General features: G+C 48.0%; 2 protein-coding genes across 4 annotated transcripts in view; both read left to right on the forward strand.

Moving 5' to 3' along the window:
- The first annotated feature begins 5 nt into the window (after positions 1–5).
- On the forward strand, positions 6–8,541 carry pgm2 (phosphoglucomutase 2). Its single transcript, XM_061829698.1, has 13 exons — positions 6–238; positions 1,332–1,499; positions 2,189–2,380; positions 2,586–2,669; positions 2,779–2,972; positions 3,215–3,404; positions 3,503–3,600; positions 4,328–4,508; positions 4,608–4,701; positions 6,047–6,176; positions 7,184–7,376; positions 7,913–8,046; positions 8,121–8,541. The coding sequence occupies exons 1-13, from the start codon at positions 164–166 to the stop codon at positions 8,221–8,223; spliced, it is 1,836 nt and encodes a 611-aa protein (XP_061685682.1). The 5' UTR covers positions 6–163; the 3' UTR covers positions 8,224–8,541.
- Positions 8,542–9,571: 1,030 nt separating this feature from the next.
- tbc1d1 (TBC1 (tre-2/USP6, BUB2, cdc16) domain family, member 1) overlaps positions 9,572–13,485 on the forward strand; it is a 37,263-nt gene continuing 33,349 nt past the window's right edge. The window contains exons 1-2 of one of the 3 annotated variants that reach the window (XM_061829252.1): positions 9,572–9,671; positions 10,226–10,695. In XM_061829252.1, coding sequence (XP_061685236.1) covers positions 9,653–9,671; positions 10,226–10,695 — 489 coding nt within the window. In that variant the 5' untranslated portion in view covers positions 9,572–9,652. The remainder of the gene's footprint in view (positions 9,672–10,225; positions 10,696–13,485) is intronic. The other 2 variants (XM_061829253.1, XM_061829254.1) reach the window with 2 other exon arrangements.

Below are 13,485 nucleotides of genomic sequence, written 5' to 3' on the forward strand. Positions count from 1 at the left end.
TCCACCGCCGCAAAATTGGGATTTCCCCAAAGAACTTGAACGCAACAGCCTCTGGCAGTTTTCCGGGTGCGGGTATAAAACCCACTCGGGATGAGCGGCTCGCTTCATCCCGAACTTCCGCTCGAATAGCGACACCGGCTGCATCATCGGCCCACAATCAACAATGGAAGGCGGCTTTACCACAACCGGGGACGCCGAACTGGACCGCGCCGTCACGCAATGGCTGCAGTATGACAAGGTGGGTATGCCGACCTGCTAGCTTGTTAGCCTGCTAGCTTGCAAATGCAGAAGTTCGCGAAGGTCACGTGAGGTTCCTTTTTGGGACATTAATATTGATATGCGCATTTTATTGTCACTAAATGTCCCGCGGAGGAAGGAAGGAAGCGGACTTGGAATAATGCGTGGACGTTTATTGCTGGTTCTGATTCATACCTATGTGACGGTCCTACACGTAACTCTCCAGAAGCTTCCTTTAATTATTTCACTTGACAAATAATAATAAGAAGAAGAAGCATGATAACGAAGGAATTTCTGTCCATCTTAATAACCAATTTAGAACTGGTTACTTATCTAATAACTCCATTTCGTTGGACTCTGACCCCGCAGAAAGGGACAGACCGGACACTTCATTAGGTACAGCCCCTCGCCAATAAAAAAAAAAAGCAGTTTGAGAAATTTTCTTTACACAAGTGGTACAGCTCAATTATTATTGTATTACATTAAACTTATTGCACCGTGTAATGCTTTACACTTGTACATTATTAATTAATAAAACAGTTACATCTCAGTGGTGGTAAGCTACTTGCATAGCCGCAGCCGGCCAACAGGGGGCAGTCCAGCAGTAGCGTGGCTGCCATTCTGCGCCTCCGTCCTTCCAACCACCACCAAACGTCCAACCGCATTCGTGCGTGGGCAATATGTCTTTGGGGGAGGGGGGGGGGTGCACGGCGTCGCTCGTTTCCCATCTTTAATAAAGGGCTTTCTTTGAGGAAGGCTATTAAACATAATACCGAGGAATGTAACACAGAAAAATGATTTGGGGCAAGTCGGTAACAGTACAAGAGCATCGAGAAGCACAGATGAAATGTGTCGAGGGCTCGACTCTGTGTGACTGACTCGCTCCCAGTGGACCTTTGATCAGCCACACGCTCCAAGACAATATTTTTCGTTGGCATCGTGTTCATACCATCGAAAAAGTTTCACTTAGCCGTCCCTGAAATCCCCAAAATGTGACAGCTGCTCCATTTTCTTCATTTATTTTTCTTTTATCGGCCACATTTTCACATCCACTCCGATGATATTTAGCGTTTTGTGCCTTTTCCAACCCTTAGAACCCAAAGACGGCGTGCGCGGTGGAGAAGCTGCTGAAAGAGGGCGCCGTCGAGGCGCTGAAGAAATGCTTCTCCTCCAGGATGGAGTTCGGGACGGCGGGCCTGAGGGCGGCCATGGGCCCCGGCGTCGCTTGCGTGAACGAGCTCACCGTCATCCAGACTACGCAGGTCGAGTCACAGATGAAACATCCGACGAGCGCTCGTCTTGCTCGCTCCTCCCCCACATTTTTCATTTTATCGCTCTCAAGAACGAATTTGAGTTTGGCAGATGTTTGCGGACGAGGTCCAGTTTTGCAAAGCAACGAGCGACTGCGGATGAACGCATCCATGAGGCTGTGCGACGCAGCAAAATGCAGATTTTGTTTTTGAAGACGAAAACGCTCTGCCAGAGGCGATCGCGTTCATTTTGTTCTAAAATGGCCATTTGAGTTTGTTCTGGGTCCTCGTTACCCGGGCCCGGGGTCCACGTCCCCTCTTTCGCCTCACTAGGAGCACAACTGGGCACACGTACATTTAAAAAAAAAAATTAAAGGAGCACCGCCTATTTCAATAACCAACTGATTCATGGTTAGTAGACATTTTTGAAGTTAAAATTCACCATATTGTCATAATTCCCGCTTCGCATTAAAAAAATTAAGACATTTCCTTTGAGAAAACAACATTTTTTTTTGCCGATTTCCCGAGGGATGGATGTTGCGCATTTGAAATTGTGATTTTTTTTTTTTTTTTTAAATAACGGAATAAAAATGAAAAAAAATGTTTTTCATGTGATTCAGCAATTATTGAAATAAGTTAGTTGCTGCCCTGGCGTTTTTGAACATTTAACCTTCATTTGACGTCATGTTCTTACTCGATAGGGTTTGTGTCGCTACTTGGAGGAAAGTTTTGTGAACCTGAAGGAGCGCGGCGTGGCGATCGGCCACGACGCCCGAGCCCACCCGCCCAGCGGGGGCAGCAGCAAGCGCTTCGCCCGACTGGCCGCCGCCGCGTTCGTGGGCCGAGGGGTTCCGGTGCGCCTCTTCTCCGACGTCACCCCCACCCCCTTCGTGGTAACGTGCCGCATCCTTCTCACTTCCGACCACGGCGGGACGAAAACGTCCCCGCAAATTTCCCGCCCTTGGCTCGACTACGCGTTCCGTCGTTTCGGATGGATTTGGCTCCTGCTGCCCCGCATTTCTTCCCGTGATATTTTATGTTTTGGCTGTGGAATCCAGTTGAAGATCACAGCCGTGATGTTTTTTTGTCCGTTTGCAGCCTTTCGCAGTTTCACACTTGGGTCTGTGTGCTGGTGTCATGGTGACCGCCTCGCACAACCCCAAACAAGACAACGGCTACAAGGTAACGCTGCCTTTTATCATCTTTTTTTTTTTTTTTTTTTTTTTTCTCCTCTGTACACAGATGTTATTTTTTTTTTTGTCTCCGTTGACACCCGTCTCCTGCGATGTAGGTCTACTGGGACAACGGTGCCCAGATCGTGTCCCCCCACGACAAAGGCATCTCCAAGGCCATAGAGGAGAATCTGGAGCCTTGGCCAGAGGCCTGGAACACGGAGGCGGCCCTGAAGAACCCCCTGCTGCAGGACCCTCTGGAGGACGTCAGCGCACGCTACTTGCAAGCCATCCAGAGTCACTGCCTTCACAGGTAGCCACACGTGTCACGGCAAACAAGCCACAAATTGACATTTTTTGGGATGAGGAACTTTCATTTCCATCGTTTATGATTCCAGGCTTTTTTTCTTTTTGTTTTCCTCTTATTGTCTTGACATTTCAGCATGTGTTTCCTTCAGACAAGATTTGAAACTTTTGTCACGCTACATTGTTGAAAGGTGCTCGCATTCAAAGTCGTTTTTTTTTGTCTCTTCCCCCTCCCCCCTTCCCGTCCAGGGAATTAAACAAAAGCTCTGAGGTGAAAATCGTACACACGTCGGTGCACGGCGTCGGCCACGCCTTCGTGCAGTCGGCTTTCCGGGCCTTCGACCTCCGCCCGCCGTACGCTGTGGCCCAGCAGAAAGACCCGGACCCCGAGTTCCCCACGGTCAAGTACCCCAATCCCGAGGAGGGGGAGGGAGTTCTGGTATGCACTCAACTCAACTCAACGCAACACGCGAGCGGGCGCACGGTCGTGTCGTGTGGGTGCGCCGCGTTTATCCGCGGGACGCGTTTTGCTTGCAGAACCTCGCCTTTGCTTTGGCCGCAACGGAGGGGGCCACCGTCGTGCTGGCCAACGATCCCGACGCCGATCGGCTGGCCGTCGCCGAGAGGCAGCGCAGGTGGGCCTGGATTGTTGGCTTTTTCAGAACATTTTTTTTTAACCTTTTTCTCATAAGATATGATTGAAATATGGAAAATGTTCCCTCTTAGTTTTCATTTAGTGTTTATAGAATATTTTAACACTGAGGTTAGGAATCACTAACCCGTTACTGATAATCGGGTACTTTGAAAATGAATTTGAAAAGTGGATCAAGTCAAAGAAGCAACTCGTACTCCTCGTTGTTTAGCCCACACGAGTGGAAAAAAATATGAAAACCAAACAAATGCAGCACGTGATGATGTTTGTGCTGATGCTTGAAATGCGAGGCTGCTTACCAAATTTGAAATTGATGAGGCCGCTCCCATCTTTTTGACCGTATCTCAAAACAAAACAAAAGGTAAAGGTTTTGACGTCATTTTCCGGCCTTTGTGATTGGCTGGGGACCACTCGCGCTGGGACGGCGCTGAAGATGCAAAATGCAAAATGGAAAATGGATGGATGGATTTAAACTTCAAAGTCAAAGTTCACGGATGCGCCTCATGTCGTTCCAGCTTAAATGAGGGCGGCCATTTTGAACGGGCACACGACGTGCGTGGATTTTCCTTTTCAGACGTGAAATTCTTTGCAATTTCCAAAAATGTAAATCGGACGTGATTTTTACTGTTGAAACAGCAGAACTTTTTTTTTTTTTTTTTTTTTTTTATACCTCTCCAATTTGTTCTGTCTTTTTTTTTTGCGCGGGCCAGCGGGCAGTGGCGAGTTTTCAGCGGGAACGAGCTGGGAGCGTTACTGGGCTGGTGGATGTTCCACTGCTGGAAAGAGCGAAGCCCCGACGTCGGCGCCGTCAAGAACGTCTACATGTTGGCCAGCACCGTCTCGTCCAAGATCCTGCGAGCCGTCGCCCTCAAGGAAGGCTTCCACTTTGAGGTAGCGAGTGAATTATTATTTTTTTTTTTTTCATCTTTTTTTTTGGGGGGGCCTGACTTTGAATGCAACTTCCGAAATTTGATTGAACTTTCTCAACAGGAAACGTTGACAGGGTTCAAATGGATGGGAAACCGAGCCCGAGACCTTTTAGATCAAGGCAAGACCGTTCTGTTCGCCTTTGAGGAGGCCATAGGTACGCACACACATCGTGAGCAGAACTGTCTCATCAATTGTTCAGTTGTTGCATAACAAGGAGAAAAAATGTCCACTTTACTTGGTTCAACCCGAATGACAAAGAAGCCACACCGCAGGTGTCAAACGCGAGGCCCGGGGGCCGAATCCGGCCCTCCGCTGGGTCAGATTTGGCCCGCAAAGGCAAATCTTGTGTATCAACTTCCATAGTTTTTGTTCAAATCTGGACCAAAGTTTTCAAAGTGTTGAGATATTGCAAGCATTTTTGTGTTAGCCAACATAGTTGAAAACCCCATTAGCCTTGATTTCTCATTGGCAAACAAGTTGATAAATTTCACGTGTAAATATGATGAAGTGAAAGGTTTTCGGTTTCACGGGCGGGCATAACGACAAACTACCCCTGATTTCCACAGATGTAGAAATGTTTTTTTTGTTTTTTTTTTTCTTTTCGTTGACATTGTGGCCGTAAGTAGAAACTGAACGAAATAACGGAGAGAATCTCCCGATGACGTCTTTGTGGCATTCAATTTGAAGAATTGGAGTCACATTCCTGATGTCACGAGCGGCTTCGATCGGTGGCCGTGTGATTTCTATTAGCGCTTCTGAATTTCTTTTTGCTCGGTCACCAGACAGAAAGTGACGGACGGAATTGCAAAGTCCTCCTTTTAGAGTCGATGTCACCGCCGCACACACATGTTGGAACGGCATTAAATTATTATTATTATTATTTTTTTTTTAAATGGATATTTTGCAAAAGTCGATCAAGTAGTGTCTACGACAGAAAATAAAAACTCGTTTGAGCTTTCCCACAACCCTGAACAGGATTAAAAATAAGAGACGATGAATGGAGCATTTTAACTTCATGATTTTTCTTATTTTGGAACATAAACATCAAAGTAGGGAAACGATGCAAAAATGAATAAATGGAGACGGGGGCACGTCACTGTACTAATATGACGTCTTTCAATCAAACTGAGTAACTTCCGTGCCAATGATGTCCAATCGTTATGCAGCCGAGGGACAAACTTTACAGTCGAAAAATGTCACAAAGGCTGAATAAATTAATTCATATACATACTTCCTGACATCATTTATTTGTTGTACCTGTCACGATGGCTCACTGGCATCAACAAAGATACATTTTTTTTTTTTTTTGTAAAGAAATCATGTTTGTAGCAATGAAGTAAAAAGCGACAATTTGTCAGGGCATAGCGGAAAAGTGCTGACGGGCACAACTGCTCTGTGGCAGACCATCGCGTCCGCCGTTCTGGGCGTCGTGCCGGATGGCGAAAGCGGCGACGGTCATCGAATTGCCTTCGCTTGCACATTTTTTGTGTGTGATGCAGGTTACATGTGCAGTCCCTCGGTCTTGGACAAAGATGGCGTGAGCGCCGCCGCAATAACCGGAGAGCTGCTTTCCTACCTGGCGGCCAAAAATCAAACTCTTTCTCAGCAACTCACAAACATCTATGAAGAGTAAGAGTACACGTTTACTACACACACTGAAGCGATTTGTGAAAAGTGGAAGTGGAAAAATGTCCGTGCGCCACGGGTGGCTGTAAATCCCGCACTAATAACGAAATGAGCAAAAATGTATTTTCATGTAACCACAACAAAAGTGAGATCATTGTTTTTGGCAAGAAAGAAAAAAGGGTTTACCGTTTGTTCATAAATACCTGGAGTACCCTATCTTTAAAAGGCAAAGACTGAGTCCAAAAGCTCGGTGTTCTGATGGATTCCGACCTGACCTTCCACAGTTCTATCGAATCAATTACTAAAAGCGCCTTTTGCCATCCGAAGAGCGAAGGCCAGCATGTGTCAAGCAGAGCAGGAGAAGCTCATCCATGCTTTGATCTCTGCAGTAGACTTGACGATTGTAATGGTCTTCTGGCCGGGCTCGCCAAAAAGAGCATTAAACAGCTGCAAGCTCGACTTGTGACCGGAGCATATAAATCCAATTCTCAAGTCAAGTCAGTTTTCGAATAGATTTGAAAGTTCTGCCCCCGGCCTATGAATCACTCAATGGCTTCGGTCCCGAGTCATGAAAGAAATGCTAATGGGATCCAAACCCGGTAGGGCTCTGAGATCGACTGACTCGGGTCTAAGAACGGAGTGCAGAGTCCAAAGCAAAATTGCTGAAGCGGCTTTTAGCTGTCGTGCTGCAAAAAAAAAACCAAAATAAGTTTCCCGATGTCAGCCTGTTTTCAAATCCAGATTCAAACCTCTTCTTTTTTTTTTTTTCTTGCACTAAACACTACTTTGATTGTGCTTTTTATTTGCGTTGCATTGCGTTACCTTCTGCAAATCCAGTTAGAAAATGCCGCCGTCAGCGCTTTGAATGTGTCGTCGCCCCCTGCAGCGCAACGTAGGCGTCGCCGGTGTGGGCCACTGATCGCATCCGCTACTTTGGAGGATGATGTGCATTCGCTATGAAAGAAATCCAATAAAGGTCATTTCATCAGGATGTGCGTGTGGCTTCTCAGGTACGGCTACCACCTCAGCAAGAACTCTTACTTCATCTGCCACGACCAGGACGTGATCCGCGACTTGTTCGAGCGCCTGCGCAACTACGGCGGCGAGGCGGACTCGTACCCGAGCGAATGCGGCCCTTTCGCGGTCACCGCCGTCCGCGACCTGACCACCGGCTTCGACAGCAACCGGCCGGATAACAAAGCCGTACGTCCTTTCGGTTTCCTTTGTCGCGAGCATCGCCACAAACCTGCCGGTACAAGCGCCGCTAAGATGCGGGCGAAGCCGAGAGGCAGCTGGTCCGGTCTGCGGGATGACGCCGGCGACTTCTTTGTTCTTTGTTCTTTTCCAACCCTTTTTGAGCCACGCCATTGACACTTGTTTGACTTACAAAGCGTACCTCTAAACAAAAACGGATGTCAACAGACCGACAGAGCGGAAGAGCATCTCATCGCTCTGCCTGTCACTCCTTGTTGCTGACATGGATAGAGCAGCAAAGATACGTATACGATATTTGTTTCTTCTCATACCGATGAAGTGGAAATTCCACCACCACCTTTTCACTTTTTGACGACACCGAGCAAACCATCGATCGGCCGCGGTACCGACCGACCTTTGGGAGGATTCAGACGGGATTTTTTTTCAGAGCAGATTTTTCGTCGGCAGGTCGTGGAAGGGTCGCGCAGCTGCGGTTGAGTAAAAGTCTTGTTTTTACAATGCTTTCTTTTTTTTTTTTTGTTCAGGTTCTTCCCACCTCGCGTTCCAGTCAGATGATCACGTTCACCTTCTCCAACGGGGGCGTGGCCACCATGAGAACCAGCGGCACCGAACCCAAAATCAAATATTACACCGAGCTGTGCGCGGCCCCCGGTAACAGGTACAAAAAAAAAAAAAAAACGCCCGTTTTTTTTAACGGGCGGCTTCTGAAGTTGTGGTCGGTTCTGTCGGCAGCGATTTGGAGCACCTGAAGAAGGAACTGGACCAACTGGTGGAGGCCGTCGTTGAAAACTTCTTCGAGCCGCAGAAAAACAAACTGGAGCCGAAGCCAGAGTAGAACTGACGTGTGAAAATCCGCAACGGAGCGATTACGAACGCGGCAGACCAGACGAGCGACCGGCGGCCGACTTGCGAACGTCTCGAATGGCATCAAAAGCAACATCAGCTGGAAAGAAAGTTGCGGAGGTTCTTTTTTGAACATCCACAGTCGGAGTCCTCATTTGCATCAAGTCCGTGCGTTTTCGTTTCGGAGCTTTTTGGACACTTTCCCGACCATCTTGAGGTGCTTTGTTACAGTTGGGAGCACTTTCATGTCCGCAGATTTTCATTGGTGTTTTTCTGTGAGCGCCGTAGAAATAAACACATTCCAAACGGTTCCCTTGGTCCGGAATGATTTACTCGCCGAAGATGATGTGGAAAATGAACGGTTGGATCAATTGTTTCTTGGAAATAATGTCTTTGTTCATCCATCGATGTACCGATTGATGGTGTAATTATGTGATCGTCCACTAGATGGCAGAACGCACAGTTAACTTGTTTATCTGGCGCTGTTAGATTTGCGTTCAATTTAACGGGCCCATTTGTCACACAACGTGGACTTCTGAACACAGAACTGTCAGATGAGATCATCGTTTCGGTATTGGCGTGTTTTGGAACCCTGGTGGATGGGCTGGCAAAGCGTTGGCCTCACAGTTCTGAGGTCCCGGGTTCAATCCCGGCCCCGCCTGTGTGGAGTTTCTCCGGGTACACCGGTTTCCTCCCACATCCCAAAGACACGCGGCATTAATTGGACACTCTAAATTGCCCCAAGGTGCGACTGTTGTCTGTCTCGATGTGCCCTGTGAATGGCTGGCTGGCAACCAGTTCAGAGTGTACCCTGACCTCCTACACGATGTCGGCTGGGGGGGGGCAGGCTCAAGTACTCCCGCGACCCTTGTGAGGATAAGTGCCTGAGAAAATGGATGGTTGGTGTGATGTGATGTTTTTCCTCATGTAATATATGTGCCTTGGCTCAAAGGTTGGGAAACTGAGGTAGGATGGATGACTAATTTATGAGAACTTACAACTTTGGCTGCCATGTTTGCGATGTTGGGTGGGGGGGACAATCCCAAAACACTTGACCCACTAATGTCCATAATATTTAGCTTTGTTTATTTGCAGTATTTTCGTTAATTGGAACTTCTTTGTCAAAAATTGGGACCTTTCCCGGGCCCGACGCGCAGTACAGCCCAGTCCTGCTTTGCCCGTGGACTTGGGTGGGCGTGACGTGGCCCAGTCTCGCTCGCGCGGGCCCCACGCGGGCGTCACGCGTCCCCACCCACCCGCCGGTGCGCGGAGGCACAGCGGAGGCGGCTCTCTTCTAAATTTAACGACCGGGAGGGCGACAGCGAGCAAGCCGGAGTTCTAACGCCCCCCCCGGTTCCGTGGGAGCAGGCAGCCGCTTTTGGTTCCGCTTCAAAAACAAGTATAAGCCGATCAGGTCGCAGATGTTTCCAACAAGTTCAGGTAGTACCGCAATTCACTAGCATCCTTTTTTTTTTTTTTCGACGACGTGCCGTGCTCATGCTTGAAATGTGTCGACTGTGGGAGTTGGAGGAAGATGATTTAAGAAGTGATTATTTGAGAGTGGTTTGTGAGCGAATCGATGACGATGATCGATCATCACCTGTTGCCATCTTTGTCCAAGCGCGATCGTGAGCAAAGTCAAAGTTGCCAAGTTGCCGTCGCCCTCCGCTCCCAAATCGTTCGAGTCGCTCCTTGCGCGTGTCCTCATATTTCATATTTGTTTCGACTGTTACGCAAATGGCTGAAAATGCTTTGAGGACAAGAACGTGAGTGTCGTGACATCACTGAGCTGGAGTGGCGGCCAGAGGCGTTTTTGTGGGGGGCGCCGACAATGGAACCCGGTGCCCCTCAATTTGGAGATTTTATTTCCTTCACTGTGTGTGTAAACGAGCAAGTCGAGTGTTCCATACGGCTTGAAAAAGTTCCAATATTTGTTTTGCTGTCATTTCTCGCCACAAAGTCAGTGACCCGAACCATTTTGTTTTTTGTTGCAGGGGGCGCCATGGAGGGACTTTATTTTGAGGCGAAGCCCACGAGCCACGCGTCCCGCGGCGCCCGCGTACCTTCGGAGACCGCTCCGTCACTTCCACCCGAGACGACTGGCGGCGATTTGACGGGAGAGGCGGAGGAGGTCCGCTACGAGCTGACCTTGGTGGGTTCCCTCCCGGTCCACCCCGCGACCACGACGGCGATGCTTCCCTGGGTGGTGGCCGAGATCGGCCGGTCGCGGGAGCCGGGCTCCGCCGCGTGTCTGCGCGTGACGCCGTCGTGGGTGCGCTGTGTTTGCGCGGAGGCCCGGGGACTGCCGTGGGACCCCTTGACCCACACGGTGCTGTTCGAGTGCCGAGCCCACCGCGTGGCCAAGCTCATCCACGACAGCCAGGACCCCGCCAGCTTCGGGTGCCTGCTCAGAGATGCGTCGCACTGCGCCTGCTACGTCTTCAAGTGCCGCGAGAGCGCCAAGGTAAGCTTGCGCGCTTGCCGTGCGGGTTCCGGTCCACCTCTGCCCCGTTTGGGCTTTTTGCTTGATGGGTTCTTTCAATTTGGAACCGAACCTCAAGCCAGGAAAACAAACATATTTGTGTGGGTTAGGGGGTTTTTTTTTTTGGTTTTGCCACCAAAACTCTTGCTAATAGAAAAACGGTCATTGGTGTCAAAGAAGTAAGTGGATGTTAGATAAGCGACCGTTCCGAGATCTTGGCGAGGAGCTCACTTTAGCCTGGATTGTTAGTGGAAATGATGGAAAGTCTTAACTGCTAAGTGCTCATTTAAAAAGAAGAAAATTGTTGATATTGCTTGACAATTTCTATTTGTTTAAGGGGAACGATGTACAGGAACTCATTTCAAATCCTACGATACAGTTTTTGGAATTATTGTTGTGTTTTATTCGTATGGCATGAACAAAGGCTATCCAAAGTATTTGGGGTCGCTGTCAACGCCTCACTCAACCCCCGCCCACGTGAATCTTGGGTTTCGTACTCCTGTTCGCACGCAGAAAAGAAAAAGGGAGCTCGGAAACAGGAAATGCAAACTTTTAGCGATGGATTCGTTCAGCTCACGTCAGAGAACGCGCAAAAGGAAAACTCGAGCCAAAATCTCCGAAGTTGACCGCTTGGCCACTGCGCAGCACACAAGTGGAGAAGACGGCCTACCCGCGTAGACTCTGAGCGATTTGTTTGACACGGAACGCAGTCGCGTGACTCGTGCGGCGTACTGCAAACACCTGTCGCTGTGTATCCATAAACAGAGTTGCCGGAATAGGAACGGGAAGCCGTTCCTTTGTTTGGTATCCGCTACTCGGACTCAGCTGTGCCATAAGTGCCCGAAACAATGCGATCCATGGAAAATACAAAAACCAAGATGGGATGAAAGTGTACCTAGTCACCTCGGATCAAAGAGATTTCCTTTAAAAAAAAACACACACACACACACTTGTTCCCCTTTGTGTATTAGGCCCATTGTACGCAGAATACTTCCACGTGGGGTTCCGCAGGCATCCGTTCTCAGACCTCTTTCAATATGTGTATAAGAAATAGTTCTGTTCAGCCTGTACCGAGGCAGTTTTCTCCTCAGGTTAATTTAGGTCAATTGTCCGGCAGTGCGAATGGTCGCTTGTCTCAAAGTGTCCTGTGATTGGATCCTGTGACATCGCCCTAATATGTTGTGTAACAAGAATGAGTCCTTCTGAATCCAAGCAAGACCAGCTGTCGATATTATCCCGCTGGCCTTCGCTTGCTGCACAAAATTACTGCAGACTACAGCAAGTATTGATATGATTGCCGGCCTGTCTTATGTTTGCTTGTATTTCACTACCAAACGGCGACCAGTTCAGGGTGCAGGCTGGCCTTTCGCCTGAAGTTACTTAGCCTGCAGCCCTCCCGCGACCCTAGTGAGGATGAGCAGCTTGGAAAATGGACGGATGATTATTTGTGTGAACAGAACAGTTTGTTGCAAGCGGGATGTATGTTGCTATGGAAACGATTTCCTGTGGTGTTGTTGTGGCTTGTGTGCTGCAGAGTTTGGTTGCGTTTGTGTGTGGGCGGGGGGGGGGGGCTGCTGACCACCTGTCACTCAACTCTGACACGCTGACTTTGGTTTCTGGTCACATGACCCCCCCCCCCCACAACACGGAGTTCATGCATGCCGTCATTGGCCGCAGCTGTGAGGCTTTGAACTCTCACCTAAAATTTAAGCAGCAGCAACAAAGAGGTGCCAGGTTTATTAAAAAAAAAAAAAAAAAAAAAAAAAAAAAACAACAACCCCGCACACACTCAGACGTGTGAAAATGTTCTCCCGGAATTTGTGGCTTTTACGCTGTTGACCTCCAAGGGACCTTTTCAGCGTGACGTCGTGCATTTCCGGGTGGCCGAAACTCGAACCTTCTCCGTTCCACTGAGCTAAAAAAAAAAAAAAAAAAAAAAAAAAAGAGACTGGATGGCTCATTGGCCACCAAATGTGAAGTCGCCATCCGCCATCTTGATACTCCCAAAACAAGCACGCCGACCTGTGCGTTCATCGCCAGTTTGGTGGCTGTGAGAAAACGTTCCACAGGTAAGTTAGAAAGATTTACTTTGACACTCTTCAAGTTTGTAAAGTTTTTTTTGTTTGTTTTTTTTTTTCTGATGAGCTTAATTCACTTGTTTTGTCTCCGCTTATTGTTGTTGACTGTTCACTCTCTGCTTGACCTTTATAGGTCGAGGTTTTTTTGCGAAAAAGCGATGTCAATATTTTCCCAAACAATCAGTGGATAAGCAAGAAACTACATTTTCTGTGAAAAATTTGATGGATGTCATAATACAGAACTCCGGAAATTGAATTAGATTTTCAAATGCGAGGAAACAAGTGTCAATTTTCTGACTGAAATTGGACGTCAAAGAGACAACAAATGAACATTGCGAGTCCTTATTTCCACAAATATATCGAACGGATTGACTTGAAATTTCATGCTTTTATGACAAAAAATGCTTTTTTTTTTTTTTTCCCAATGTTACGATGATAGTGGTTCACAGCGTATTTTGGGAAAAGTTAACATGTCACGGAATTCGGGCCCGAGGGAATATGCAAGCTTTCTTGCTTGTCACGGCGTTCTATGGCTTTCCTTTGCACTTTGCCTTTTTTGGCTTACCAAGTCGAATTAAAAATCCTTCGTGTTGCCAGAACTGGAAAAAAACGTGAAGCTCACACGACCATTTTTAATTCTTACATGGCAAACTGTATGAGAAAAACACAGCCCTAATCCAATTTGTAAATCACA

The sequence above is a fragment of the Syngnathoides biaculeatus genome, chromosome 9 (genome assembly GCF_019802595.1).
Source record: "Syngnathoides biaculeatus isolate LvHL_M chromosome 9, ASM1980259v1, whole genome shotgun sequence".
Lineage (NCBI taxonomy): Eukaryota > Metazoa > Chordata > Actinopteri > Syngnathiformes > Syngnathidae > Syngnathoides > Syngnathoides biaculeatus.